Source organism: Desarmillaria tabescens (assembly GCF_030435595.1).
Source record: "Desarmillaria tabescens strain CCBAS 213 chromosome Unknown EV420scaffold_15, whole genome shotgun sequence".
Lineage (NCBI taxonomy): Eukaryota > Fungi > Basidiomycota > Agaricomycetes > Agaricales > Physalacriaceae > Desarmillaria > Desarmillaria tabescens.
In genome coordinates, this window is record NW_026848314.1 from 1 (window position 1) to 25753 (window position 25753).

The 25753-nt window shown below is 48.1% G+C and overlaps 14 protein-coding genes across 14 annotated transcripts; 6 read left to right on the top strand and 8 right to left on the bottom strand.

Moving 5' to 3' along the window:
- Window positions 1-681: 681 nt before the first annotated feature.
- Window positions 682-3771, bottom strand: EV420DRAFT_301210 (uncharacterized protein). The gene is made up of 3 exons (XM_060481589.1): window positions 3240-3771; window positions 3117-3189; window positions 682-3065 (listed from the first exon to the last, which is right to left on the bottom strand). Exons 1-3 carry the CDS (start codon window positions 3687-3689, stop codon window positions 751-753), a joined length of 2838 nt encoding a protein of 945 aa, XP_060331283.1. The 5' UTR covers window positions 3690-3771; the 3' UTR covers window positions 682-750.
- A 156-nt stretch (window positions 3772-3927) lies between these two features.
- Window positions 3928-4991, bottom strand: EV420DRAFT_1538115 (uncharacterized protein). The gene is made up of 5 exons (XM_060472987.1): window positions 4904-4991; window positions 4725-4854; window positions 4588-4673; window positions 4431-4535; window positions 3928-4375 (listed from the first exon to the last, which is right to left on the bottom strand). The coding sequence occupies exons 1-5, from the start codon at window positions 4935-4937 to the stop codon at window positions 3957-3959; spliced, it is 774 nt and encodes a 257-aa protein (XP_060331284.1). The 5' UTR covers window positions 4938-4991; the 3' UTR covers window positions 3928-3956.
- A 545-nt stretch (window positions 4992-5536) lies between these two features.
- EV420DRAFT_301223 (uncharacterized protein) lies at window positions 5537-6115 on the top strand. The gene is made up of 3 exons (XM_060481590.1): window positions 5537-5663; window positions 5724-5786; window positions 5834-6115. Exons 1-3 carry the CDS (start codon window positions 5650-5652, stop codon window positions 5997-5999), a joined length of 243 nt encoding a protein of 80 aa, XP_060331285.1. The 5' UTR covers window positions 5537-5649; the 3' UTR covers window positions 6000-6115.
- A 152-nt stretch (window positions 6116-6267) lies between these two features.
- On the top strand, window positions 6268-6973 carry EV420DRAFT_1538123 (uncharacterized protein). The gene is made up of 4 exons (XM_060472988.1): window positions 6268-6290; window positions 6343-6396; window positions 6457-6528; window positions 6586-6973. Exons 2-4 carry the CDS (start codon window positions 6383-6385, stop codon window positions 6800-6802), a joined length of 303 nt encoding a protein of 100 aa, XP_060331286.1. The 5' UTR covers window positions 6268-6290; window positions 6343-6382; the 3' UTR covers window positions 6803-6973.
- Window positions 6974-6976: 3 nt separating this feature from the next.
- Window positions 6977-8828, bottom strand: EV420DRAFT_1538125 (Six-hairpin glycosidase-like protein). Its single transcript, XM_060472989.1, has 10 exons — window positions 8662-8828; window positions 8523-8605; window positions 8481-8500; window positions 8350-8457; window positions 8294-8312; window positions 8169-8241; window positions 7968-8089; window positions 7436-7916; window positions 7290-7385; window positions 6977-7239 (listed from the first exon to the last, which is right to left on the bottom strand). The coding sequence occupies exons 2-10, from the start codon at window positions 8577-8579 to the stop codon at window positions 7100-7102; spliced, it is 1116 nt and encodes a 371-aa protein (XP_060331287.1). The 5' UTR covers window positions 8580-8605; window positions 8662-8828; the 3' UTR covers window positions 6977-7099.
- Window positions 8829-9667: 839 nt separating this feature from the next.
- On the bottom strand, window positions 9668-12088 carry EV420DRAFT_1629223 (aryl-alcohol oxidase-like protein; the record flags this gene model as incomplete). The annotated part of the gene is given in 10 exon segments (XM_060476085.1): window positions 9668-9887; window positions 9943-10292; window positions 10347-10434; window positions 10484-10518; window positions 10604-10891; window positions 10942-11091; window positions 11111-11131; window positions 11188-11389; window positions 11445-11527; window positions 12037-12088. The coding sequence occupies 10 exon segments, from the start codon at window positions 12086-12088 to the stop codon at window positions 9798-9800; spliced, it is 1359 nt and encodes a 452-aa protein (XP_060331288.1). The 3' UTR covers window positions 9668-9797.
- Window positions 11997-13540, top strand: EV420DRAFT_301508 (uncharacterized protein). The gene is made up of 4 exons (XM_060481594.1): window positions 11997-12028; window positions 12080-12168; window positions 12221-13299; window positions 13349-13540. The coding sequence occupies exons 2-4, from the start codon at window positions 12161-12163 to the stop codon at window positions 13522-13524; spliced, it is 1263 nt and encodes a 420-aa protein (XP_060331289.1). The 5' UTR covers window positions 11997-12028; window positions 12080-12160; the 3' UTR covers window positions 13525-13540.
- EV420DRAFT_1538129 (ribosomal protein S5 domain 2-type protein) lies at window positions 13277-14274 on the bottom strand. The gene is made up of 2 exons (XM_060472990.1): window positions 14083-14274; window positions 13277-14025 (listed from the first exon to the last, which is right to left on the bottom strand). Exons 1-2 carry the CDS (start codon window positions 14168-14170, stop codon window positions 13556-13558), a joined length of 558 nt encoding a protein of 185 aa, XP_060331290.1. The 5' UTR covers window positions 14171-14274; the 3' UTR covers window positions 13277-13555.
- Window positions 14275-14334: 60 nt separating this feature from the next.
- EV420DRAFT_301359 (uncharacterized protein) lies at window positions 14335-15883 on the top strand. The gene is made up of 7 exons (XM_060481592.1): window positions 14335-14486; window positions 14538-14601; window positions 14656-14772; window positions 14826-14929; window positions 14980-15131; window positions 15182-15389; window positions 15444-15883. The coding sequence occupies exons 1-7, from the start codon at window positions 14483-14485 to the stop codon at window positions 15704-15706; spliced, it is 912 nt and encodes a 303-aa protein (XP_060331291.1). The 5' UTR covers window positions 14335-14482; the 3' UTR covers window positions 15707-15883.
- On the bottom strand, window positions 15731-17448 carry EV420DRAFT_301275 (uncharacterized protein). Its single transcript, XM_060481591.1, has 4 exons — window positions 17185-17448; window positions 17111-17132; window positions 16973-17058; window positions 15731-16917 (listed from the first exon to the last, which is right to left on the bottom strand). The coding sequence occupies exons 1-4, from the start codon at window positions 17192-17194 to the stop codon at window positions 16061-16063; spliced, it is 975 nt and encodes a 324-aa protein (XP_060331292.1). The 5' UTR covers window positions 17195-17448; the 3' UTR covers window positions 15731-16060.
- An 810-nt stretch (window positions 17449-18258) lies between these two features.
- On the bottom strand, window positions 18259-19333 carry EV420DRAFT_301488 (uncharacterized protein). The gene is made up of 3 exons (XM_060481593.1): window positions 19240-19333; window positions 19107-19180; window positions 18259-19052 (listed from the first exon to the last, which is right to left on the bottom strand). Exons 2-3 carry the CDS (start codon window positions 19114-19116, stop codon window positions 18553-18555), a joined length of 510 nt encoding a protein of 169 aa, XP_060331293.1. The 5' UTR covers window positions 19117-19180; window positions 19240-19333; the 3' UTR covers window positions 18259-18552.
- A 164-nt stretch (window positions 19334-19497) lies between these two features.
- Window positions 19498-21131, top strand: EV420DRAFT_1620356 (uncharacterized protein; the record flags this gene model as incomplete). The annotated part of the gene is made up of 5 exons (XM_060475564.1): window positions 19498-19782; window positions 19835-20026; window positions 20075-20246; window positions 20299-20609; window positions 20658-21131. 5 exons carry the CDS (start codon window positions 19498-19500, stop codon window positions 21129-21131), a joined length of 1434 nt encoding a protein of 477 aa, XP_060331294.1.
- A 227-nt stretch (window positions 21132-21358) lies between these two features.
- Window positions 21359-23033, top strand: EV420DRAFT_1333419 (Alpha/Beta hydrolase protein). Its single transcript, XM_060468839.1, has 4 exons — window positions 21359-21902; window positions 21951-22016; window positions 22064-22297; window positions 22347-23033. Exons 1-4 carry the CDS (start codon window positions 21397-21399, stop codon window positions 22921-22923), a joined length of 1383 nt encoding a protein of 460 aa, XP_060331295.1. The 5' UTR covers window positions 21359-21396; the 3' UTR covers window positions 22924-23033.
- Window positions 22939-25674, bottom strand: EV420DRAFT_1676791 (uncharacterized protein). The gene is made up of 11 exons (XM_060479159.1): window positions 25116-25674; window positions 24988-25062; window positions 24888-24952; window positions 24772-24850; window positions 24436-24716; window positions 24107-24391; window positions 23884-24057; window positions 23736-23832; window positions 23549-23677; window positions 23324-23492; window positions 22939-23275 (listed from the first exon to the last, which is right to left on the bottom strand). The coding sequence occupies exons 1-11, from the start codon at window positions 25292-25294 to the stop codon at window positions 23153-23155; spliced, it is 1656 nt and encodes a 551-aa protein (XP_060331296.1). The 5' UTR covers window positions 25295-25674; the 3' UTR covers window positions 22939-23152.
- Between the last annotated feature and the right edge of the window lie 79 nt (window positions 25675-25753).

The window sequence follows — 25753 nt, forward strand, 5'->3', positions numbered from 1 at the left end:
CGGCGCTCGGACGTGGTAACGGAAAGTAGGCTCGAGAGAAAGTGAGCAACACTGGATAATGTAACGGAACGTTAATCTCAGCGTGTTGGTAAAAGCTTGTATATTATATACCTGGATAATGTAACGGAACGTTACTGCAAGATGGTAAGTAAACTAATAGTATGGATATACGTAGAGGTACTCACATCTCAGCGTGTTGGTAAAAGCTGAGATGTGAGGCTGTGCATCGCAAAACGAAAAAGGCAAGAAATATCAAATACGTGTCCGTGTGCGTCTTGTACTACTACTACTATGTCTAACATGATGTATGTCCCTGACGCTGGTAACTGCGATATCCAGACATCGATCTCGTCTCGGAGCATTGAAGTCAGGGCCGGTGATGCCGATGGAACTGTATTTGATGAATATGCTGAAGAGTTTGCGAAGTTCAAGGCCGAGGTGGAGAGCAGCAGTGCAAATTATACCTTTTAGTTTCTCTGGTTATCTTCGAAGGCATCGGACGAGTAAAATTATTTATTGCAGTGTTTTCATTTATCCTATCAATGAATGCATATCGTCCAAGGATCTTACCCAGAATTTGTGTGGCTTTACGAGTCTGAGTATAAAACAAATTTAAGCACCTTAGCGATTCTTACTGCCATCGTTACCAGGTATGCAGCACGACAAGAAAACTTTCAAAATGCTGTATTGTGATGGGATGATGAACAAATGAAAAATAATACGTTCTATGCGACAAAACCGTGCTGCTCACTACATCAAACACCCGCTGAATAGTTCCTGCACGGATGCTGCCAACTGACTGTGGTCCAGGTCACCCTCACCGGAATCTAACCAATTAAAATCAAAGCTCCCCTGCCCATTCGGGCTAATATCTAGCTGGTTCTGGATCAGAGGCTTCATAGATTCCATGAACTCTGTTAGATCGAGTCCCTCCGGAGCGAAAGTGGTACTATTTCCATAGTCCACGTTAGTGAACATATCGAACATGTCCATATCTTCGCTGGGTTGCTGATCCTGCCAGGGAGGAACAGCGGTGCTATTTTCACCTGATGCTGGTAGATCCGTAGGTAAAGGAATTACTTCTTTGGGTGTAGAAGAGAGTGGCTGGCTCTCCATGTCTATATCCGTATCTTCCTCGTCCCCGTCCCCGTCTTCAGCGTCTGAAGTGGCGATAGGGATTTCACGATCGCTGTCGTCATCGACATCCTCGAGAGGACTACTAGGCTGTAGGGGCGAAGAGGGTGGAAGGCCTTGCCAAAACTGCTTCGTATCGCTAGGAATAGGCTGGTGTTCTGTATCGGGTGAAGATTCACTATGTTCATCCGGCACAGAGCTAGGCGGGAGAGAGTTAAGCTCTTCGAACGCGCTTTCAAGCTCTTCGCTCAGGTCCTTTTCTTGCGAAGAGAGCTTGCCTTTCGCACCATATGACGGTGACGTAGAGGGGCTCACAAGAGGACTCTTCCAAGAATCGGCAAGAGGAGTAAAGAGAGATGAACTGAAAGGCGTCGATGGGGTGTCGAGAGACTTTCTCCTGGGAGGCGTGCACGGAGGCGCCATGTCCTGGCTGGGGGGAGGTGTCTGTGACCTTGACTTTGTTAGAAGACTAGACACAGAATGATTCTCGCAGGCCGTCGACACCATAGCAAAATTGGTGCTGACAGCGGCGACAGGCCGAGGGGGAGACGATGACTTTACATTAGTAGCAGAGGTTGGCGCGTCGTTCTCTGCATTTTCACGAGGCTGTCGACCTTGTGCTCTACCAGTTCTCCGTCGTTCTCGTTCCAGTCGCCTCTTCTCTTCACGCTCTGCCTGTTTCTTGTCCTCCGCTTCCTTCAACACACGCCGGGCATCTTCAGAAAGCCTCGGTTGCATGGCAGTGTCTGTACGCGCCCAATCTGGGACTACGTACTTTCGACGTGCAGTTGATTGTGTACCATCTCTGACCGGAGAGGACGCAGCAATCTTTGGAGCCTGAGGCGAATCGGGAATGAAAATAGGGCGCCCTCTTGAGCCGCCAGGTTCCGTCTGAGAAAGTCGCGGTCGCGGAGGGGACGAAAATGGAACCACGTTATGTGATGTGGGTCGTCGATGTCTCTCAGAATGAGACTCGCGATCCTCCATGAATTCATCCAGCGTACGTTTCCTCGAAATGGAACCGCCATTACTTTCGGTCGCCCTTTGTGTAGGTCGTGAATTCTCGTCTGTATGTAGATACCCGCCAAGACTTGTCCGTTGCGGGACCGCTGAGGTCTGTGACGGTTTGGAGTCTTTTACGTCTTGACCAACGCGCCTTCTGAAGGGAGACGGATTGACGTTTTCTTTGTCAATAACGACAGCGTCATCATCAGAAGGAATTCGGTGATTAGAAGGTTGCAACGGGGCCATTCTGCCAGGCTCAGGTGGAGGTGCCACTTGCCACGCTGTAACAAGGTCTTGTAAGGCCTGAACTAATGCAGGGTTATCATCAATGCCTTTTCCCGAGTCAATAGCGTTTATGGTAGCGAGCAGGGCAGCATTCTGAGTGCTATTCGCGGGAGTGGATGCTAGTTGGGAGAAAATATCCGTGAGAGAAGGTGTCGGCGGCGCCGGCATTGCACTGGGGCCGGGAAGTGGTTCAGAAACTGTGCGCTTGAAAAGGGTGGTACGAGTATATAGCGGTCCATCTGGTGATTGATTCCGTCTTTTCGTCTTTTTCTTCTTGGTAATAGACGAAGAAGAGATTGTCGAAGGACCAGGCGTCGGTGCTGTAGACGTAGGAATCGCAGGTGGTGTAGGAGCAACGATAGGTGTGGCAGTACTACTTAATACTGTAGTATCTGTATGGGTGGCAGCCAGAGTAAGGGAAGCGGTGGGGGCAGGTGCCGGGGTCGAAAATGCCCTGGCGAACGTAGTAGAATTTGGAGGCTTTTTTTTCGGTGGTCCGATATATACTGAAGAAGACCTATAGATCCTCTCTGATTCAGGTAACGATTGCAATGTATCGACGTTCTTCGTCGTTCTAGGTTTCTTGGGTCGGTTCAAAATAGCGGCAATGGTGGCTGCGGTGTCGACCTCAGGCTGCTTACCTGTCGCGACTTGGTTTCATAGAACGGAGTGTGAAGATTGAAGGAACGTACCCTGTGCTTTAACGCTCTTCTTATTCCAAGATTGTATGGCAGCAGGAAAGGATGCCTTCTCTATGCGAGCCGTCTGACTAAGATTCAATAGAATGAAGAATCTCGCAAGGTAGTGCGACTCACTTCACGAAGAGCAAACACGACCTCAAGTGCCTCTTGCCCAGATCCGGTTCGAGTCAACGTGCCATTGACGAGTGCTTCCTCACCCTCTGCTGCAAGGGCCCATGACATCAAACCTAGACCTACGGCGACACCTCGAACCTGCCCTTCATTCATTTTGGACCCCTCAGCCTCGTTGGGAATATTGACTAGCCCGGGAGCGCTTTCCGACTCGAGAGGGTCGAGAACATATACCGAGAAGTCGCGGTTATCACTCTGTAAGAGTTCCGGACTGGTGGTGCAGATGGTTTCGATACAGGCCTTGAGGGACACGCTCGCATATCCGATGCCACCCGAGTGCTGTCCATTGGTTGGCTGTAGAAGAGAAACAGTAACGGGGCGGGGCGAGCGTGCAAGGATATATTGAGGAGAATTGTTCACAGTGTATAGGACCCGCAGGACGCGTTTCTCCATGAGTTTCGACACCGAAGTGAAAGTGTGAAGGTAGGCAACAGCGACAGTCGCTGCTGGAAGATGACGGAAGCAGATGTCTTCGACGACGGGGCGACGACGTCCTCAACAGTCACTCCTTGTGACATTAGTGACATTCTCACCATTGTAATCACGTGGTCGTTCCGCGTGTCGCGTCGCGTCTTTCAGCTTATAACATCTAATTCAAACCGTCCTCATCACTAGTAGAAGATTATTGATATCGGAAAGCATATTATACTGATCCAGGAGCTACACTTCAAAAGAAATCGCTATTGAAGTCCTCCTTTCCACTTCATCCGGGAGTCTAACGAGAGACCTCGACAAGGACATCGAAGATTTGCCTGAATTCTGATCCTGGCTGGAAGATACGGTGTTTTCAGAATGCTCGATCTCATTGGAAGTTATCTGCGTCATCGATGGTTTCGATCCACAGTCACATCCAGGCAGACATAATTCGGGTGAGTGATCTGAGCCGGATTCAGGAGTAGACTGTGTAATGCCTTCACCAGAAGAGAGACAAGGGAAGAGGAATAGAAACAGTCGACAGAAGACGTAACGTATAGGAAACGGAGAAGGTGTTGAATCAATGTCCCGTTGCCAGACACCAGGATCGAAAAAGCAAGCTGTTATCAATGCAATGAAACCAAGAGAAAGCGCATATCCAGCAACTGCGAGTGTGATATGAGAAGGCATAATATAACGTTGAGAAATATATTCACGTACTCATGGAAGTGTTGGCAATTACCAGGATTTGAAGGGCAAGAAGGGCGTTGAGAAGGGCGTCGTTTTTAGTATCCAACTCAACGTCTAAGATGAAGAGGAATAAGACTAGAGTTCGAGCATGAGCATAAGCATAAACAACTTTGATGTTACGACGTACTGGCAGAGAACGGAAGTAATAATACTGCTGCAGCGAAGTCTAGGGCAACTGCTTGGGACTTTCCGAACAAGAATTTGTGGTTTGCCCTATGCAGGGTTGAGTTTGTGCTGTTGTTAGTTCTGTGGGCAAACACTCACGAAGCAAAGGTTTGTAGCAAAGTGATAGCTTCTACAGACACCATCAGGATAACGCCGCTTCTATGATCAAAGGCGGTTTGAACGAAAACAGAAAGACCGATGCAGGCGCCAGCAATAAGAGACATGATAACTGTTGGTTACGTTGAGTCAACGAATCATCGAGTCGAGCGTTTACGTGCCAAGAAGAAGATGCCGGAATATTGAAAAGCGCATGGTATGTCTGAGTCGAGAGGAACGTATAGTAGTGTACGTATAGCGTGTGTGAAGGAAGAAGCAACGGTAGTGGTGGATGAAACATCCAACAGCGGCAAATGCCGCCTTCGGCCCGTCGAGAAACCGCGGCAAACTGCGTCGCACTGATCACCACTAAAACAAATGGAGTCGATGCTTGTACCATTCCACTTCATCAACAGCTACTCAAAACATCGACAAGGATGCCTAGACCAAGCATGACCATAACTCATTTTTGTTTGTTAAATCATCAGCCTAGATCTATTGATATTATCAAGGGCTGAAACGTTGATCCCACGGAACATCCTCTAATTCCTTGTGCTACATACTGCACAGCACCCTTACATTCATAGGCTCGAGCCCCAATAATACCACCGAGAAAAGTTTCCGACTTTGGATCAGGATCACGAATCATCCCGCTAATACAATGTACTGCCTTCAAATCATCGCGGTGATGATATATCGGCCGTCCGACAGCCTTTCTCCAACTTCATCATGTTGCGATGCTGATTTCACTGTATGTATCATCAGTTCCTCCTGTCTGTGCTTTACCGGAGCATGCTTTCCAAGCGAAATTGGCTGTGTATGAGCGCATGCCTCGTCAGTAATCTACTCACTGATGCCTATAAATGAACAAGTTGTTTAACGCTCCCTCCCTCACTGATTTCCGCTTCCTCTGTCCTTTCTACTCAGAATGGCTCTTCTACTGTAAGTCCAACGACATCCTTCTATGACTTGCCAAGGCGCTAATTGCTGTGGCTCTTGTAGTTGTATTCAACTTTTGCCTCTCGTCTTACAATGCTCAGCTGAAGGCACTGGGGTAGAGACTACGTGAGTGCTTATTTTATCTAATTTACCGCCCTTCTTACATGACTTAGCTCCTCTGCTGCCATCTCCAGTCCCACTGTATCTTCATCTCCAGACTCAGACTCCCGGCACCTAAAATTTATCATCATCGGTCTGCTCTGTGGTGCCGCCGTGCTCTGTGATCGTTTCTGTTCTTCTCTCAATATATTGTCGAGAACGCAAACGCAGTATATCTGATGGAGAGGATATCGTGATTGCGAATAAGATCTTGGACAAATGGGAAGGAGTGCACCCAGTTTCGAATGGCCCTGGGAAAGATGTCCTGGACTACGACATCTTCGTCTCTTGACGCTTCTATGTAGTTCTATATGCACGAGGCGCCTGGTCCCCGATATTGAGGATCTCCACTCCAGCTTCCTTCGAGATCCGATCCCGTTCCGTCTTCATCGTGCTTACATACTCGCTATATATGTATACCTGCCCGACGCACTTCCCAGCTGCTGTTCCCTCGTTCTGGATACTGAAGAGGTCAGTTTCTTTTTTTCATGCGCGTTTCCTGCCTGATTCATGTACCCTGTAGTTCCTACTCGCGTACATTCTTTATCTTGGGTCTTAGCAAGATGTTACTTCTGTTGTGGGTTATTAAACGCTATTCTTTTGCCTCTGTTCAGAATGCTAACCTCTACGCTGGTAGTTTCTTTCAACTTGTGTTTCTCTTTTCTCAATGCTCGGCCGAAGGCATTGAGGTATTTGGCACTATCACTAGGTGGGCGCTCAAGTTTTTCTTTTCTTCTGCAAACGTTCCTCAATTACCCCGACCCAGTTTATCGACAGCAACTGCCACTTCCGCAACATCTTTATCTCCAAGTTACCGACGTCGCAGGTTTCTCATTATTGGCCTGTTCTGTGTCGCCGCGGTACTCTCCCAAGTTACTGCCATTGCCCTCCATCTGTTCTTCCGAGCACGCAAACTCGACATAGAGGACGCTCCCATCAAAACTGGCAAGAATCTGGATGAAAGGGAGTGTGCCAAGGATTAAATCAGTTTGGGATGGCGTACACAGTGTCTCTCTGGGTAGTCTTCGGAGCCTCGTTCACTGTGACCTCTATGGAGGCAACTTCCAGTATCTTTACCGCGAGACCGCGAGATAGTACGAAGATGTATAGTGCACAGTTTGAGAATATTATCTTTTATTTACCATACGAGCTTCAATGTTGCTTCCACTAAGATCTATAATCGCACAGATTCGGTACTAAGAAAGGCTTGAATCTTCGACCGTTAAGATTCTATGGACTTCACCAAGGAATACCACCTATCCACCGTTCACACCCATGTATCATTTTGATACACATACCCTCCACCTGGCAACGCAAGAAGCCGGTTGGATCCGCCCTCCCATAGCGGCGGGGCCGCCCCCCCCCCACTTGGTGAAGTACTTGTATTCCAGTGTTTCGTTTGCTTTGAGCTGCAAAGTTACTATGGAAGCACAGTGAGCATGCGTAACCCATTAAAAAAGCCACCCGCACCGCTCCAAATCGGACTGTTGAATGGCGACATTGGAATAGCATTGTCTGTTGACCAGCTTCCTAGGGCTTCGTTCGACCCGGACAGGTATACCATCACTAACATGAGTTCAATATTCGCACTATATATCGCAACGAAAACAACATGCCTCCCCAGTATGCATCAAGATGCAGGTAAAAGTCAACTGTGACTAGTCCAGCATCCGAATTCCAGCTACCGGTCTGTCCCGAACACGAGAGTGATACTTCGTGAGCACCCCAAGGGTCAGCAACGCTTCCGCTGCGCGCGCTAAAAGCAGTCAACGCAGCGACGTCGCTCCACGAATACGGGTTCTGACCGAAACCACCGCTGTAGCCTGACAGTCTGCTGTACTCCTCCGTAAGTACACCATCGGAAGTCGTAGCTTTGGCGGCAACAGAGATAAAGCCTTCGGCGTAGTTGCGAATGTAATCGGTCATGGATATATAGAAGGGGCTAGAGGCGAGATAGGTTCCTACTTCCGCGCTATCTGTAAAACGTCTGAAGAAAGGAAGAGACAAAGGTGTAATTGTCAACGAAGACTGCTGCTGCCAGACATTGAGAGCGTCGTATAGCTGCTCAGCAACAGCAAATGTGGTAAGATACCAAGGCTACAAAAGCATAAGCGGGAAGTCCAAGAACAGAAATATAACCAACTGTACGTTACCACCCATGTACCTGTCTTCAGGATATCGACCAATGGCTGTTGCATTGTTTTGAGGAACACCATAGTTAGTCTGGAATACACCGAAGGAATCTATGTAGGCGAGAAGGTTTGCGAGGGCTCGGTCAGGAACATGGTTGGAATGTTATTGAGTCGCATCCAGCTGAAGGATCAAAGGTATATGAATGCTTGCTAAAACTGTGCTTCCAGTCGAGACCTGTCCGGCCACTCCCAGTGTTCGCAGTCATATATTCATTGGTGTTCCAGTAGGACTGCCAATAGAAGATAAGCCACTTGACTGATAAACATAGTTTGATCACTGACCTGCATGAAACACAGCAGACTTTCTGCCTGGTTCATGTATAATTCAGCGGACTGACGTATCCCCGATGGTGACACCCAATACGACTCCTTGGCGCAAAGCTTCGGTGCTGAAGCTACCGAAGGTCCAATACGACGACGACAGCACCTTCTCCCCAGATGTGATACTGTCGTTTTGTTCCAATTAGACGAGACATAGTCCAGATCAAGCTTAATGCTGGGCCAGAAGAACATTTTCCACGTACGAGATGTTCTTCTGGGATAGATGATAATTAGCCCAAGCGATCATAGATATTGCGCGGATAGCAGGTCCATCTTGCCGTTGAGAATCAGATACATTTTTATCAAGGAACAAGGGAGAAAATACTGACCACGTTGTGGACGTCCTATTTCACCGACAAAAGCATGTCTCATTTACATAGAATTTTGGTTCTCCAAGTCCACCTGATGTTAGAGTTGCCTGAAGGATTAGGAACTTGCTGAATCTCTATTTGGGCCTCGACAATGTCTTCAATGGAGGACTGCAACGATGCGTCGCCTTCCAGATACGAACCTATATGCAAGTTAGCCTCGCTGGATCACTGGAGGATTCTTAATAGGTTTACTCATCAATCAGGTATTTCATGACTAGCGATGAATCCCGAGTCCAGGTGTAAAAGAGATTAGGATCAGCCGACGCAATTACAACGCCAGGCCCTGCATCCTGAGCATTTGCGCCAGAAGACCCGATGTTTGATAAGAGATGCGACTTAGCGATTGGTTTCTCGAACGCGACGTAGGCATCGGGGTCTAAAGGAGCTTGGGCGAAGCTAACAGTGACTAGAACGCCTGCCACAAGGAAGCCAAGGAGCGTCATATCGAGTTTTACTGGAGCAAGACGAGGGAATGGCAGCTTTTGTACGAAGGAAGCACACAACACTATTTGACGTACACTTGCGAGGTCTTCGGGCTGAAGGGGTTCCACTTCCACTCTACGGGCACGAACACTTGATGCTATAGACCACGTCTTGACGTAGTGCCACGTCGAGGACTGCCTTACTAGATCACCGATGTCTATTGACTCAAGCTGCGATGATAGAAGGATAAGAGACGATGCAAGCAGAATAATCAGTGCAATACAGTAGTGTTACTACATACACACCTTTCATTTGAGTGATTTTGGTGTTCTATGGCCAGTCATAAGCTCCGTGAATATCTCCCCAAAGTCACCTTCGAAGCTTAAATTTTGAGTAATTAAGCACAACTGCTTGAATTCTGAATCGCAGCATTTTGACTCCTCAAGAATGTCTGCATGGTCGAATACCTAAAACTGAGTAGCCTTGTATGTTGATTCAGACTCAAGCTTAAATCTGGGAGACATCCGATTTCAGCACAGTGAGCGGCAGTCGTATTTGCAGGAAGCCGAATGGACATCAAATTTTTGTCAGTCTCAAAGCATTGAGCAAGTATAGCAGAAACGAGTGAATACAGCTGATAAACAACAGTCGTTCAAGTACCTAGTCGCAATTCACAGATGATATCGATCCTTGATGAGGTCCTGCTGCTCTCGGCAATCATATACACAGGTGCCTTGAATGTGACATTCAGGAATACTCGGCTGGAAGAATATCATTAGCTCTAGAACCATGAGTATAGCAAGTAGTTGTACGTACGAAAACGGACGCGTCAACGATTCTAATACCTTCAGCTCCCTTCAGCAGCAGCTCTTGGTCAACGACTCCCCATTTCGCTTTTCTCGGCGACATTCGCGCCGTTCCAATAGGATGGTTGATGTTTGACCCATAGGCCCTCACGTACTCCAATTTGGCATCATCGGTAGTGGCGTTACGTAGATCGCCGTAAGCATCCAACACGAACCCATTCCATGGAGACAAAGCTAAAAACTCTTGAGCATCTTTGATGACTTGTACTATCGCGTAGTGGTCAAATGGGCTCGTCATAAAGGCCGGGTCGATAAGTAGGTCATCAAAAGGGTTGGTAGAGTTGATAGTCACATATCCTCCTGAAAAGATTACCTAAGAAAGAATAACGAACGTGGGTATCGGGGAAGGCTCACCAGAGAGCGGCGTAACAACGCCAGCCAGAACGGTAAGAAAGTTTCCGGTTTCGGGCTGAGGCAAAGGTCCGAATTGAGCAAACCCGTTCTAGGCGGAAATGAATGTGCATGAATGAATGACTTGGTATAAAACTTACGATAAAAATCATTTCTAAATGCCCCGCATCTGGACCTGAAGATGGGTCATCAAAGGATTCATAGATCGAAGCATTCTCGGGTAGCCGAATAAAAGCCTGCGTATTGCCCGGTGAATCAACAAAGTCCTTGACGCGTTTGCTCCCAATGTCTTAATTCCTCCGCAAACAGGGTGTTGTTTCGCAGATACCTGTCGAAAGTGCTGTTCGAGTTGACAGCGTAATAAATGGAGACAGCAGGGTGATCTACGAGATGCTGTCCGACATCTGACAGTTCAAGGACGGGAGGAATGCCAAGAGACTTCAAATCCCTCCTTGGACCGATTCCAGAGAGTAAGAGAAGTTGAGGTGTACCGAAGACACCGGCACAAAGCAATATCTCTTTCCGGGCAGTGATCTGGACGGGTGTATCTGCAAGCATCAATTACTGGAAGTAGGAAACCCCCTGTTATTTTTCCTACCTTCACTGTTCTGTGCCACTTGTATTGCTCGAAATTCTGGCTTTCTCCAACCTCGGCCGCCTGTCTGGATTAATTTTGTGATGTGGGTGTTTATGAGGATATCTAGGTTATCTCTTTCTTGGCTTGGATTCATGCTACTTCCCCCCAACACTGCTACGCTGGCCGCCACCAACAGAAGATTGCATGTAGCCTGGAAATCACCAGTAAGCAATACGTACAAGGCGGAACTAGGAATTCCTGACTCACTGACTCCCATGAATTGACCAGCATTTAGGTCCACGGTATATGGGAACCGACCGCCAAGCTTCTTGCTTGCATCAACGACACGTCCATCAAGCTCTGTTGGGAAACCTCCCACGCTGACTTGAACGGGGCCATTCCCATGGATAGAAGGATCTTCCTGGTCCGTAGTATCGTGTCCGCCGGCCGGGCTCACGAGACGCGACGACTGTAAAATGGAAAAAAAAATTATCTTATATGTGTTATGCGTGAAGGAAACCTACCTTGAGCCAATACTTTTCCATAGCCTCCCTGGACCAGCCATGATCATCTGTGATCCGTGCCCAGCTGTCCCACAGATCATCCGCTCCTCGGTTCCAAGTTAAAAGATCTTAAAACAGCTAATGTCGACGAGCTGATCAGAAGCGCGAGGAGGAACAAGTTTCTAGCATGTGAAGACATCGTGGCTCCCGAGAGAAAGAGACGCGATCTGCCAGGCCCCTGGAGATTTGAGTTTTAAACGCGTTCAGATTCGTTTGGGATGACGACGAGGGCCACATCAGGAATCAGGGTCAGCGACAACTTTCAGCAGATTATGGCAAGACCGTGGACGTTCGATCTACCACATTGTAGGAAGTTCTGCCAAGTCTGTGATAATCCATGCGTTTCCGAAGAACCATACGCCTGAAATGTTAGCTTAGGCTGATTCTCTTTGATCACTCAGGGCATCCTCGAGGCAACGTCAAATGTCAAGCCTCTTAAGATGGAATTGAGGCCGAAATTTCGGATTAGTCAAATGATTAATCCCCGACCACTCCCCGACAAATAGCTGTGACAGAATGAGCGCGTCTATAGCGTAGTGACTGCTGTAAGTACTTGCCGTGCGTTGGTGGTTTGTAAATGACTTCTTCCGGCAAAGGCCAACCATCGTAGGAGCCAACCTGGGTTCGCGTGTAATGCACCACTAAAACGCGTCAATCCGTTTCTGATTCAAGAGACAATGATCAGGTGTGCTCTGCATCTTTCTGTTTCTTCATTCTGATATACCTTGTGGTTACAGGAAACCCAAGGCCGTTCATATTGCCCTTCTATTACTCACCCTATTATCCTGCTTGGTTTACTTCCAACGAACAAGCAGGTTCTTTTCGAGCCAGTCCACCACCGTCAATTCATCATTCCTGGCCATCGAAAATGCTCTTTCCAGTGCGATTCCTGATTATCTACCCTCACCAACTAGCAAGAAAGACCACTTGATTCACGAGATGCAACAGTCTCTCCTTTGTGGACTTGAAACTAGAGAGCCAATGAGAGGCAAAACAGCCGAAAACGTACGCCAGTTCAGAGGTTCCGTGTCTTCGTCGCCGTTGAACGCCTGTGACTTCACTTCGCTTACTATTGAAGATCTCTGCAAACTGCATAGCGCCAAAGAAATCACCTTCGTCGGTCCAGAACTCACGTACCATCTCCATCTCTTGTGGCTTCACGCTTTGTCGTCTCACGAACACAGACCTCATCCTTGCAGAGGCCAAGAATTCTGTACTTTTCATCAGATATGCCAGGCGCCCTTCAACGAAACCAGCGGAATCGAGGAAGCCATCGACAGTCGGAACCAGCGCTTCCAGAAGGCACCCAGTAGCCGCGAGTTGTTTGAGTCGGGCTCCTCAGTTGTGCGATATATCATGTCGACCTCGCTCTATCTCTCTGAGAACAAAAACGACCCGCGATACACGCTACCCTACGTCAATCCTCTTACTGGAGTTCGAGTCCGCGACACGTTCTGGTTCTATCAGGCTCGGAAAGCTGATGTTATCCTGATGAACCGCGGACCTAGCCCTGCACCTGCTTGGACATACGATGGAACTCATCACGGCAACTGGACATTCATCGATTGTCTTCATTTGAATGGATCTGCTGCTGTCAACTTCACACCTCGTCTAGACGTCCGTATTCGAATTCTGAATGCCGCTCTCCATGTCACCCTCACCCAATTTCTACCGGAACTGCATCGTACGCTCAAGACTATTCGCGCCAACCATGAGATCCAGCAAAGGCGTAATCTCTGGATTTGGCATGGGAGCGTGCAGTGCAATAGCGACATTTCGACAAGCGATCCTTGGTCTTTATACTATGAGGCTCAAGGTCAGCGCATCCCTTATTTAATGTATACATTTATTCACAACGCACACAGTATATATGCACAATTACATTCTCCCCAAGATCCTTCCTCACTACGGTATCCTGTTCCTCCCTTTGCCGAGCGTGGACTCTGTGGAATGTTGGAGGCTCAGTCCAGATACACCTCTGGGAGACTCTGTTGAGCGTGACTTTTTCAGCCGTTTGGGCCACATTTTTCGTATGAGATGACGCGAAGCGACGAATCTTCCATCGGGTATGGTCACTTCTTTTTCTTTTGTTTCTTCCTCTTCTTCGTAGTAGATGGCTTTATCGTGTTTTCTTCCCGTTTCCTCATGAATCCACCTTTATTCAATGCATCCTTCGCAACCTCTGATATCCTCCGCCACCGTTCTGATCCCAACTGTACTCCGCCATACCATCTTGAGACCACAACGACAACATTTTCACACCGTGACAGCTCCAGCAGGCGTGCCAGATGGTCCCCAGCGCCGCTCTCGCCGCCATCTTGTTGTCCAAGCGAGAGCTTCGTGGATTCAGATGGAGAAGATGACACGCGGTAAGCGTACATGCAATGGGTCGCCCGTTTCAATTGAGGTAGACTCGTGAGATGGTCTATAAATACAGGCAACATTTCTGCATCTCGAATCTCGGTAGCATGTGCAAGGAAGGTGGACTTGTGGATGGTGATTCTCTCCGACGCGTAAATAGGGCAAGGCCATCTTGACGTGTCTGGTCAGCTGCCGGGTTAATCTTCGTTGTTACGTTGATGTTGGTATTTTTGCTCACCTCCATTATCTCCACTGGAAAATCGCACTTGATTTGGGAGCATCTTTGGCCGGATAGGGCGTATGGACGCGATAAGGCGTTTTATCATCAAATGGAGTCGTGATGGAAGACGATTGAGAGTCGCGGCCACGCGCGGACCGGAAGATCCGGCGAAATTTACTCTGCGCTACCTCTGCATTCTCAGACACGTTGCATTGGACCAATTGTGATCCGGGAAAATCACAAGTTTCTGGGTTGCCTTTATACAGGTTGTACCAGGCTAGAAGCATGTAGGTTCACGAGGTCCAGTTCGGCTGTCTTGGAAATGCCGACTCGAGACAGTATATAATACCATAAATACCCGCCATCTAGGCTTTCATCTCACTCACCACCACATCACCACCACCACCACCTCACCATCATGCGTCTGTTCATTTACATCTCTACCCTTGCCTTTGATTAACTTTGTAGTGCAGGTCTGATCGTTCGTGAAGATCCGTCTGCCGTTGGCGACTACATTGCCAATTACATCTGCAAACGGTACGCCAACAATTGTCGGCTAGGAGGAGAACTATTCCTTACAAATATTTCCAGTATCAACGATTTTGCGCCGACGCCTGGAAAGCCCTTCGTCCTTGGGTTACCCACCGGATCTTCCCCAATCCCCACCTACAAAACACTTATCCAACTCGTCAAAGACGGAAAACTATCGTTCGTCATGTTTTATACGTCCCTTCCTGTACAGTAACTCATCAACTTCATAGCCTCAAAAATGTCGTAACCTTCAATATGGACGAATACGTCGGGATCCCGCGCGATCACTCCGAGTCTTACCACACATTCATGTTCCGAGAGTTCTTTTCACATGGTGTGCCGGTTCAAATGCTGATGGTAAAGTGCTAATTCCGTCGTTGATAGTGGATATTCTCCCGGAGAATGTGCATATCCTGAACGGTAACGCCATTGACCTTATCGCCGAATGCAAAGCGTACGAGGAGAAAATCAAATCATTCGGAGGGATAGAACTCTTCCTGGGAGGTATCGGAGAGGACGGGCACATAGCTTTCAATGCAAGTGAAATCTAGAACCTTCGCGGCATTGTCTTACTTCTTGTATGCAGGAGCCTGGGTCTTCTCTTGCTTCGAGGACTCGTATCAAGACTCTCGCATATGACACCATTCTTGCGAATGCACGTTTCTTCAACAATGATATCGACTCTGTTCCTCGTATGGCATTGACCGTCGGTGTAGCGACCGTTCTGGACGCTAGAGAAATTGTGGTCGTCGTTACAGGGCAAAGGAAGGCTCTGGCGTTGAGCAAAGCGATCGGTGAGTCCCATTATATATGTGGTTGTACTGCCTGGGACTGATTTCGTGCGCTAGAGGAGGGCGTTAACCATCTGTGGACTCTCTCTGCTCTTCAGCTCCACCCTTGGGCACTTATTGTTGTCGATGAGGATGCCACAGCCGGTCAGTCTCCCCTACCGTTCGAGAGAAAATGGCGTCTTGACCACTTTCAAACAGAGTTGCATGTCAAAACCGTCAAGTATTTCAAGTCTATCGAACGCGTACAAGACGAAGTCGAGGAGCATCAAGCCAAGCTGAAGGCGAAGGGTATCGTCGAGCAGGTCGGAAGCATGGATTAGATCATTGTATACGAATTCAATATGCATGAGTTGTTTACGCACGTTAAGCCAGTAAGACTTTACGGAGAATGTATCACATAGATAGATCTATCAAATATGTATTTAATAGATGAATAAACTGGTTTTCGTTGTGTATATCTTCGTTTAAGGGCCTCCTAACTGAACACTCCACGCGCTTCTTGATGCGAACCCACGATTAACAATGGCATTCCTTCTCTGATGAATAACGGCGAATAAATATAACTAGAATGTACAATGGTAAGAGTCAACCGAAAGAAGGCATTCTGAACCCGAAAGAAAACGTAAATGAAATCCCTCGATAACTGAAACGGTTCAACGAGATATTACCAGAACCTATCTGGTATATGGAGGCGGCTGCGGCTCTGCCGAGGGGCCAGCGGATTCAGACAGCTGATTAGTGTCAGAGGTACGAGAGTATTTAGCTAGCATCGCAGCCTGCTGGCGACGGGCTACAGTACGGGAATCATAAGGATCATCTATCTGGGAATTGGATGTCCTGCGCTGTACTTCTGCAGACGCAGGAGGCACTTCTGGAGACATTGGAGGGGATGCAGTTTCAGTGACTAGAGGTCTGCGGAATGGATTATTTGACCGAACAGGTGACGGTGTGGGAAAAACATTGTCAGGTTGGACCGGCGGCGGCTGATGGGGGCGTTGGGTGGCAGCGTGGGGGACATAAGGGTCATCTGCTAGTGCCTGAGAGGACGCACGTTGTGCTTCTGGAGCCGCAGGAGGGGATACGTTCGCAGTGGATGAATATCTGTGGGATAGATTATTTGATTGGACGGGTGCTGCGGAAAAGGCATTGTCTGATTGGGCTGTTGACCGCCGATGAGAGCGATGGGATCCATCAGGGGAATCATAAGGATTGTCGGCCAGTACCTGAGAAGTCCTACGCTGCGCTTCTGGAGGAGTAGGAGGAAGTACAACATGGAATAGATTAGCTGATTGAACGGGTGCTGGCGAGGGAAAGGCATTTCCAGGTTGGACTACCGGCTGCTGATAGGATGGCATCGGAGCGTAAGCTGGAGGGGGAGGGGGAGGAGCAGGAGCAGGAGCAGGACTGTACTGTGTCGATGGCCAAGGGACTGGCGCTGGCAATTGGGCAAGCTGATACTTGACCATGGCGGCTCTTGCTCGTCGTCTCCGCATAAACGTCACAATGCCAGAGATGAGGGCAAGTCCCACAACTGAAGAGAATTGTAAGGAGGGCATCCTTCAGTGATGTGACGAGTTTGTACGCACCTCCTATAATCACACCGATGACTCTGCCAAAGTTTGTTACACACTGTTCACCGGCACTGTTGGTAGATGTCAAACTCGAACTAGATCTACGTTCAAATTGAATTTTTGAGACTGCTTTTCAGGGAGTATGGTACTCACCCAGAGCCGCAGTCCTGAAAAACTTTAAGACTTCAAGTTAGCCTCAGACAGTTGATACTGGGGAAAATACGCACAAGAACTCATTCTTTTACTTCATCAGCGTTCTGGGAAAGGTGGGGTTGTTCCACGTGCGGGTCTACATGTTAATGATAAGGATCTGCATCAAGTTATTTTATTTCACGCTACTCTAATGGTAGGTCCCACCCATTTCCGATATCTCGTGCGTTCGGAGAGATCGGTCCGACACGGAAAGGAAATGTTAACGTCAGTTTACTTGTCGACAGCTCCCACGTCAAACAAGGCGAAAAAAAATCGGAGTTCGCGCCGTATTCAAACGCGACAATGACGAAAGTCGCGTCTCGTCGGGCAACAGATTTTCTTCATCTTGCTCCCAGCCCCGAGTCCGGTTATACATACCAGAGAGGGCCCACAAATTGACGCTTGTCTACTGCGGAAAATCAGAACTAGGCTAGAACAGCTAAGTAGATGTAGTGAAACGGCCCCTCAACAATGCTTTGCTCGATGTTAGAGCCTTCCCTTGTCCTGTAACTACGATCACAATCTCCCTCGAGTTCAGAGCGGTCGCTACACCGATGGGCAATGCCGTACGAGGAACAGAGTCGATGTCGTTGTTGAAGAAATGCGCGTTAGCGAGAATGGTATCGTACGCGAGTTTTCATAGGAGTTCTCCGTGCAAGAGAAGAGCCAGGTTCCTGCATAAAAGAAGTGAGACGATATTATGAATTATATCACTGTCAGACTTGCATTGAAAGCTATGTGCCCGTCCTCTCCGATACCTCCTAAGGAGGTTCTATCCCTCCGAATGATTCGATCTTCTGCTCATACACTTTGTGTTCGGCTATAAGGTCGATAGTGTCACCGTTTGAGATGTGCACATTCTCTGAGAGGGTATCCACTACCAATGACATCGTTAGCACTGAATCATTAGCGTTTGGATTGACACACCGTGCTTTCAAATCTATTGAGCGCATACAGGATGGAGTCGAGATTAAGCAAAAGGTATCGTCAAGCAGATTGGAAGAACGGACCAGATCTTGAATGAATTAGCGTGCAAGTTGTTTATGCGCGTTAAACGCTTATTTAGACCAGTAATAATCTAGCTTTTGTTATGTGTGCCTTTGTGTGATGCTGGTGTAAGGGCCTCTTGACTGCGCGGCGCGCGCTGCGTATCAGCCGAAAATACTTTTTGATGCGAATCCAGTGTCATCCCTTTTCTGGTGGATAGCGGCAGAATAGAATAGGACTAGAAATGTACAAGGTATGAAGAGTCAATGGGGGTAGATATTCTGAACCTGATAGCAATATAACTATCCGAGCATCGGATAAAGGGACATAGCAAAAGCGTAGATGAAGTGTTTGATACCGCTTAAACTGGTATAAACGATAACGCCTCCGATAAACAGTGGATGAACAAAAACGGTTCAGCGAGTCTGTTCGGTATATGGAGGCGGTTGTGGCTCGGTCGAGGGACCAGCGGATTCAGACAGCTGATTGCTGTTAGAGGTACGAGAGTATTTGGCCAGCACCGTAGCCTGTTGTCGATGGGCTGTAGCATGAGTATCATAAGGATCGTCTGTCTGAGAGGTGGCACCCTGTGTTCCTGAAGATGCAGGAGCAGGAGGCACTTCTGGGAATGCAGGAGGGGAGGCAGTCTCGGTGTATGGATATCTACGGAATGGATTGTTTGATTGAACAGGCGCTGGTGAGGACGCGGCATTATTATCCGGTTCGACTACTGGCTGCTGATAGGACGGCGGTGGAGCGTAAACCGGAGGGGGAGGAGCGAGAGTAGAGGCGAGCTGCGTCGGCGGCCAAGCAACCGGTGCCGATAATTGGGCAAGGCTATGCTTTGCCACGGAATTTCTCAAGCGTCGTCTCCGAAGACACGTCAACATCGCCGAGATAAGTACAAGTCCCACAACTGAAGAAAATGGTAAGGATCTGGGATATCTTTCAGTGTCGAATATGTACGCACATACACCCATAATTACACCAACGATTTTGGCAAAGTTGGTCACACACTGTTCGCCATAGCCTGTAGATGTGGGACTCGAACTGAATGTATGTATAAATTGAAGTTTCGAGTTTACTTTTTCGGAGATACTCACCTATAGGTTGATCCGCAATCCTGAAAAACTTCGACCTGGAATTAAGCTCAGAGAGCTAAAAATGAGGGAAATACACACAAGATCCCATTCTTTCACTTCATGAGCGTTCTGAGTAAGGAGATACATGTGCGGGTATTGGTAACCGCATCTTAACGCCACCGGCTTACTGCGGAAGTGTCAACAGCAAGGATGACGTTTGTTTGTCGGCAACTTCCTCTAAAAAAGCTTTAGTCGCGTCCTACATACTTGACGGCGACGATGACAAAGACGCTTGTCCAATCCACTGTTCTCGGGAAGCGGAAGTCCTGTCCAACAACAGATCTTGTTCTTCGTCTTGCTTCCAGTCCAGAACCAAGCCCTACAGACTTGGAATATGAGCCGCCGTCGACGAACAAATCCGACATTATTTCCAAGCCTATTCTTGTCAATGGAGAACTAGTCAGCTACACGAAGAAAAGATATAGATGCACCTTTGCGGGCTGCGACAAGGGATATACGAAACCCTCGCGTCTAGAGGAACACGAACGCTCGCATACAGGCCAGGTTCGTCAATCAGTTCTGAGCGCGTCATCCATGTACTGAAATTAGGATTTAGCGCCCGTTCGTCTGCGATACGTGCAGCAAGTCGTATCTTAGAGAGACACATCTACAGGCTCATGCCCGGAGCCACCTACCTGAATCTTCAAGACCCTTGGTATGCGAACGGCCAAATTGCGGGAAGCGGTTTTGGACTAGTCAGCATCTCCGTGCCCATACAACCTGGCACAATGGTGCGAAGAAGTTTACTGTGAGTCTCCTCCGCATCTTATTGAGCAATTTTGACAGCTGTTGTCAGTGTTCTGAACCGGGCTGTGGTGAAGCTTTTCTGAAGCACCATCATTTGCGGACGCATATCTGTACTATGCATGCACCTCCAGGAACGAAACCCTTTCAATGCTCCTACCAAGGCTGTACGAAGTCTTTTGATACCAAGCAACATTTACATACCCACACCAAGGTTCATGATGGTGAGTTTCTTATGGAGTTTGGAATGCTTCCCACATGAACCGCCCCCCATAGACAAACGGTACACATGTGTACATCAGAACTGCCTGGCTTCTTCAAGCCAGTCACTTACATATTATCCCACATGGTCTTCTCTGCAACACCATTTCCGCACTGCTCATCCTCCAACCTGTACACATCCCTCCTGCAACGGTAAAACATTTTCTACTCAGAAGGGCTTGAGGGCACACGAGAAGCTCCACTTGGAGTGGGATGCCGAAGCTCAACTAGAAGCAAACGAACCTCCTCGCAAGAAGCGACGCGGTGGAGAGCTTGGCCGGGACTGGAAGTGTGATGTCGAGCATTGCGGAAAAGACTTTAAATCTGTATGTATTTTTCGTATTCACAAGCCCGTAACTAACTCCTTCTCTCAGAAAAAGGCTCTGACGACGCATCACAACGTCGCTCACCTTTGTAGAAGAGACCACGTCTGTCCTCATGACGATTGCAAGCGTGCATTTGGATATAAGCACCTCCTCCAGCGTCACTTGGCAAAAGTGCATGCCTCTTCTGACGAGGAGTCTCTCTCGGAACGCGAAGAGTCGTCTTCGCCTTCGGATGAAGAGACGACCGAATTCGATATCGACTTCCTTACAGGCAATTCTTACAAGCAGCAGGCGAAGAAAAAATTGGAAACGTCCCCAAATACCCTTCAATGTCCGTATCCTCGGATGCAGGAGAATGGTTTACCGTGTAACGGCACTCTGAGCGCAAGAGACTGCGATTATGTATTCAGCCGAGCGTATGACCTCCGGAGGCATCTCGCGTCGGCGCATGAGATTTCTATTGAGAAAGAGGAGGTTGACGCTTGGGTGAAGAAGACTAAGAGGGCCAAGTTGGGTATCTAGTAGAGTTAATAGAATATACGTGTTGGATACACTCATTACTTTACGTTGCACTGTATGATATGGTTCAACTCTAATCAACACGGGTGCTATCACCTCCACGTGTACACGAGAGGATATCTATGTACAAAAGTAAGTTTGTGTGATGTGTTACTGTAGCATCCCGACTGAGTGGCCGGTTTCGGTCCGACTATCCGAACCCTTTTCATGTGATAACTGAGTGGTCTCATTCTCTTCCCCTCTTACCATATTGTAGGTCGACTTGGGTATGGTTCGCGTTCCGTTCATCAGCCGCCTATCTCTTCTGGAGTATTCCGCCCTTGTTCTCGGTTTTCTATTCCTTACTCTCGAAAATCTCCTTCGTCTGGTCATCCTCTTCCTTCCAAAACCTGTCATCAATTGGTTCTACCGACGTTCTCGAGCTCTTTTCAAGTACACAGTTGGGCCGCCCAAAGGCAAGACTCCAGAAAAGAAGGCTTCAGATCGCGTTTTGCACGCCAGAGATTTCTGGGAGCTCTGCGATATATACGGATATACACCGGAGGAACATGTCGTGTTGACAAAGGACGGATACCTACTCGGACTCCACCGTCTGCCTTCGAAAGCGGGAGAGCAAAATACGAGACCAGGAACGAGCACAGGAAAGCCGGTTGTGTATCTTCATCACGGTCTCTTGATGAACAGCGAGATCTGGGTTTGTCTCACTGACGCCGAACGCTGTCTTCCATTCACTCTCGTCGAGAATGGTTATGACGTTTGGCTGGGAAACAATCGGTGAGTATCTCTGTCGCCATACTAGGTCTGTTTCTCATTCAGGTTTAGAGGCAACAAGTACTCCAAGAAATCAATACACCATAATCCGAACTCGACAAAGTTTTGGGACTTCAGGTATGCATCTTATTCTCATACCACTAATCGTGCTTATCGGCTCGCAGTATCGACGACTTCGCTTGGCACGACATTCCTGATTCCATACATTATATTCTGGATATCACCAAGTCCTCAAAGCTTAGTTACATCGGTTTCAGTCAGGGTACCGCACAGGCATTTGCTGCGCTCAGTATACACCCCCAGCTGAACGAAAAAGTCAACGTCTTCATCGCTCTTGCACCTGCTGTCAGTCCCGCTGGCCTTGCACAACCTATCGTTGACGGTCTCATGAAAGCTTCGTATGTCAGAATTCACGCACGACATCTTATCTTGTTAACGTTTATGCAGGCCAACCCTCGTCTATCTCTTCTTCGGCCGTAAATCTATTCTCTCTTCGGCAACGATGTGGCAAGCTATCCTTTACCCTCCGTTGTTTGCTTCCGTGATCGACACTTCGCTCGTCGTCTTATTCAACTGGCGTAGTCGCAACATTTCGCAGTATCAGAAGATATGCGCTTACGCACATTTGTACTCTTTCGCCTCTGTCAAGGCTGTCGTGCATTGGTTCCAGATTATGCGGACAGGTGCATTCCTGATGTACGATGATGATTTGTCAAGTATGTCTCCGGTGGTGAGGACAACAATGCGCACGTACAGGCCCGCAAGGTTTCCCACGAAGAACATTGTGACTCCCATTGTGCTGTTGTATGGAGACCAGGACAGTTTGGTTGATATTGAAGTCATGGTGGAACAGCTACCGAAGCATGTCGTTGTTAAGAAGTTGGAAGGATATGAACACTTGGACATCTTATGGGGAAAGAATGTACATAAAGACGTGATTCCCCAGGTGCTGGAGACATTGGAAGCCTACCGGGTTCCGCAGAAGATGGATAGAAACGGGCTTAACGGCGCTTCATACGAATAGATGTATTTTATCAGTTTTCTTTTAGTATCCTTATTCGTGTGCACTGTAATGCCCAACTATTAACGACGTATCATATTTACACAATGCAAGAATCTCAATTTTTACGTGAGTTGGGTGCTGATGAATATTATTGCAAATAAATATATTATCTACTGGCAATGCGCAATAGTCCGAGTCCGGCAACATTGAGCTAAAAGGATTGCAAGAAAATCTAGATGGTATAGAGGTTTCATGCCTGAGGGCTTTTAATCACATTCCAAAGAACTTTGAGGACGAGGCCGAGTTGGAACATATCAGTCGAAGGGGCAAGAAGTACTCTGGAATGCCAAAGAGCTGATCCGGCTTGGGCATCCTATTGTTTTCATCAAACAGCTGCATAAACCAAATACATTGAACTTACATTGAAAGCTACGGCATAGAGCTTCCTCGTATACCAACGCAGCCAGGAGCCTTTGGCTAATGTCTCCCCGGAGACAGGAATCGTCGTTGGGTATGCGTAGTCTAAGAAAATAAGCCAATCATAGGCGGTAATTGATAATGCATGCTTACCACCCGTCTTCGTCGCGTGCCTAATGGCCGGCACATTCAAATTCAATCCGTCAAGAATACAAAGACAGGAACTCACCAAAGGGGTGCGACCTTGGCCGTGTGCATGTCAAAGTACTTCTTAGAGAACCCCTTGGGAATCGCGGTCAGGTTCTGGAGTAAGGTGTTCAGACAAAGGGCACCGAAGAAAGCTTTCGTGCAGCCCTGTCTATTGTGACATTGTCACATTCCGAGTACGAAATTCCGAAGTGAATTGATAGACATACCCATGGATGGGATTAACTCTCATAACGCTATCACCAAGAGCCACCCAATTAGAAGGCAAATTCACCGCCCTCTCGTATCTGATGTAACTTGACCTAGCTGTTATATATGTAGGTACCAAGTTTCTGCTGGAATCGATAGAAAACTTACGAAAACCGAGTCGACTGCATGTCATAGTATCCTCCACTTCCTTCAATGCGTCCAACATATCAAAGAACGTCTGGGGAATCGGCTCTTGGGTGACCAGACTGCGAGCGCAAGCCTTGACCTCCTCGAGGGTTGTCGGAAGCTCGCACTCTCCCCAGGCCAGGAAGGCGACTTGAACTGGACAGTGTCCGTTTGAATGGATCCTGCGTGAGTATCGCATACTTACGGATGTCTCCATCCACGCGCTGAGAATACATGATGCGATGATCCTTGGCAGGGTCTGTGAAGAGGCAGTAAATCACTCCGCATTCATCGTATGGAACCGGAAGCCCTGGTAGTCTCCTCCCAAGTTCAGGAGGGACGCGGAATTGGAGTGTCGAGTAATGTAGTTTTTGATCGTAAGTGATTTTCAGTTTGTCGAGGGGAAGCTGGTTCTTGGAGTATTTGTCAGCAAAACCGTATCCTTCTCGTCCCAGCCATTTGATGCCTGCCATTGCTGGGCCCGTACAATCTGGATAGGTTAACTTTTTTGGATTGTTGTGGTATTGGTCTCACCGACGACGAGCGTGGCGGGTATGTTCATGGTGCCTTCGGGTGTTCGTACTGTTACTGATTCGAGGAATTGAGGGTCTACTCCATCTCGAGAGGTGCCGGTGACCGTGCCCTTGATCTGACGAATGTTCTTGTAGTTGCCGCCGAGAACAAGACGCCGTATGAGTGTTTCGAGTCCAGGACGTCCGGCGTATGTGGTCTTGGGAAGTGAACCGCCATACTCTGCTTTCGGGGACTGGATACGTTTACCGGACACGAAAGTGTGAGCTTCATTGGGGCCAATCCTGGATGTAAAATAGTCAACCATGTAGATGCGGGCAGACTGAAGGACATTCTTGCCTTATCCCGCAAGCTTTACATTCTTCATCAAGGTTGGGGAATAGTTTGGATAGGACAACGAATCCCATCGCCAGCAGGACTACAGGATAAATGTTACTCTTGAGATGAGAGAGCACAAGGCGATCTGATCCTACTGTGCAAAGAATTGTACTGCATGATTCGAGAACGTTTGTCTTCTTTCCTTGGATCAGCGTGCTGAGGATGGGATCGTTCAACCATGCCTCTGGCTCGACAATAACGACTTGTTCAAAGTGGTCGTGGCATACGCGCGCCGTAATAAGACCCCTGACACTGAAAAAAAACCAAATGTCAACTTCGCAGAGGCATTTCGAGTCGTTGTGTACCTTCCACCACAGATAACAGCGGTGTCCTTGATTTTTCCTCCTGCGTGTCTGACGCCCAAGTTATCGGCATCCAAAAGGCATGTTTGCTCTCGAAGCACTTTGCGTCGAAAGGCGCGCCCGATAGACAGAGCAACAAAGTATACACCAAACGCAATTACGGGAAACCAGAGGAATTCCATAAGCAGAACAAGGATGCATTCTAAGGTAAGAAGCAGGCTAATTTATACATTTGATGCTCGTCGCCACCTCGGCGAAGAGAAAGTCGGCAGAATACTTTCCGGCAACCGGTGATGTGAAGGCCACCCTGAGGTCGAGTTTACAACCAAAGTTGGCGATACGATATCCGGGCAACCGTACTAACGCTAAGTCAGTAGTAATCACAGCTAGCGTGAAGTAGTCCGTGGGCTGATTGAAGAAGGTTCTAGAGCTGCTACGGAGGCTGCCAAGTCACAGTTCAGGGTGAACCAGGGCGAAAAGAGAAACGCAAATCGTCAGCCAGACACAGAGCCCCCATAGTAGTATCTTTGATCAGTTTGTAGTACTTGTTGGTCCAAGGAGGTTGCAGCGTTCGAATGTGCAAGAATCGCGAGTGACCATATTCGGCGCGACCCGGCCCGGTAGCCGTGTTCTCTTTCTGC

Excerpts from the sequence above, each read along its gene's own strand:
- EV420DRAFT_1333419 (XM_060468839.1), top strand. The coding sequence starts at position 21,397 with ATGGTTCGCGTTCCGTTCATCAGCCGCCTATCTCTTCTGGAGTATTCC. Across the intron at positions 21,903-21,950 it reads GTTTGGCTGGGAAACAATCG|AGGCAACAAGTACTCCAAGA; the intron begins GTGAGTATCTCT and ends ATTCAGGTTTAG. Across the intron at positions 22,017-22,063 it reads ACAAAGTTTTGGGACTTCAG|TATCGACGACTTCGCTTGGC; the intron begins GTATGCATCTTA and ends ATCGGCTCGCAG.
- EV420DRAFT_1538129 (XM_060472990.1), bottom strand. The coding sequence starts at position 14,170 with ATGATAAAACGCCTTATCGCGTCCATACGCCCTATCCGGCCAAAGATG. Across the intron at positions 14,026-14,082 it reads TTCCAGTGGAGATAATGGAG|ACACGTCAAGATGGCCTTGC; the intron begins GTGAGCAAAAAT and ends GCAGCTGACCAG.
- EV420DRAFT_301223 (XM_060481590.1), top strand. Across the intron at positions 5,787-5,833 it reads GGCACTGGGGTAGAGACTAC|CTCCTCTGCTGCCATCTCCA; the intron begins GTGAGTGCTTAT and ends TACATGACTTAG.
- EV420DRAFT_1538123 (XM_060472988.1), top strand. Across the intron at positions 6,529-6,585 it reads GTATTTGGCACTATCACTAG|TTTATCGACAGCAACTGCCA; the intron begins GTGGGCGCTCAA and ends ACCCCGACCCAG.
- EV420DRAFT_1538125 (XM_060472989.1), bottom strand. The coding sequence starts at position 8,579 with ATGATCGCTTGGGCTAATTATCATCTATCCCAGAAGAACATCTCGTAC. Across the intron at positions 8,090-8,168 it reads AGGTCTCGACTGGAAGCACA|CCCTCGCAAACCTTCTCGCC; the intron begins GTTTTAGCAAGC and ends TTCCTGACCGAG. Across the intron at positions 7,917-7,967 it reads ACAGGTACATGGGTGGTAAC|CCTTGGTATCTTACCACATT; the intron begins GTACAGTTGGTT and ends ATGCTTTTGTAG.
- EV420DRAFT_301210 (XM_060481589.1), bottom strand. The coding sequence starts at position 3,689 with ATGGAGAAACGCGTCCTGCGGGTCCTATACACTGTGAACAATTCTCCT. Across the intron at positions 3,190-3,239 it reads TCGTGTTTGCTCTTCGTGAA|ACGGCTCGCATAGAGAAGGC; the intron begins GTGAGTCGCACT and ends AATCTTAGTCAG. Across the intron at positions 3,066-3,116 it reads GAAGAGCGTTAAAGCACAGG|GTAAGCAGCCTGAGGTCGAC; the intron begins GTACGTTCCTTC and ends AAGTCGCGACAG.
- EV420DRAFT_1676791 (XM_060479159.1), bottom strand. The coding sequence starts at position 25,294 with ATGGAATTCCTCTGGTTTCCCGTAATTGCGTTTGGTGTATACTTTGTT. Across the intron at positions 25,063-25,115 it reads GCTGTTATCTGTGGTGGAAG|TGTCAGGGGTCTTATTACGG; the intron begins GTACACAACGAC and ends GTTTTTTTTCAG. Across the intron at positions 23,833-23,883 it reads ATGCAGTCGACTCGGTTTTC|CTAGGTCAAGTTACATCAGA; the intron begins GTAAGTTTTCTA and ends CATATATAACAG.
- EV420DRAFT_301508 (XM_060481594.1), top strand. Across the intron at positions 13,300-13,348 it reads TTTATACTATGAGGCTCAAG|TATATATGCACAATTACATT; the intron begins GTCAGCGCATCC and ends CAACGCACACAG.
- EV420DRAFT_301275 (XM_060481591.1), bottom strand. Across the intron at positions 17,059-17,110 it reads TTTCAGGACTGCGGCTCTGG|ATCTAGTTCGAGTTTGACAT; the intron begins GTGAGTACCATA and ends ATTTGAACGTAG. Across the intron at positions 16,918-16,972 it reads CATCGGTGTGATTATAGGAG|TTGTGGGACTTGCCCTCATC; the intron begins GTGCGTACAAAC and ends AATTCTCTTCAG.
- EV420DRAFT_301359 (XM_060481592.1), top strand. Across the intron at positions 14,773-14,825 it reads GTCAAAGACGGAAAACTATC|CCTCAAAAATGTCGTAACCT; the intron begins GTTCGTCATGTT and ends TCAACTTCATAG. Across the intron at positions 14,930-14,979 it reads CCGAGAGTTCTTTTCACATG|TGGATATTCTCCCGGAGAAT; the intron begins GTGTGCCGGTTC and ends CGTCGTTGATAG.
- EV420DRAFT_1538115 (XM_060472987.1), bottom strand. The coding sequence starts at position 4,937 with ATGCGCTTTTCAATATTCCGGCATCTTCTTCTTG. Across the intron at positions 4,674-4,724 it reads TTGCTACAAACCTTTGCTTC|GGCAAACCACAAATTCTTGT; the intron begins GTGAGTGTTTGC and ends AACCCTGCATAG. Across the intron at positions 4,536-4,587 it reads ATTACTTCCGTTCTCTGCCA|TCTTATTCCTCTTCATCTTA; the intron begins GTACGTCGTAAC and ends CTCGAACTCTAG.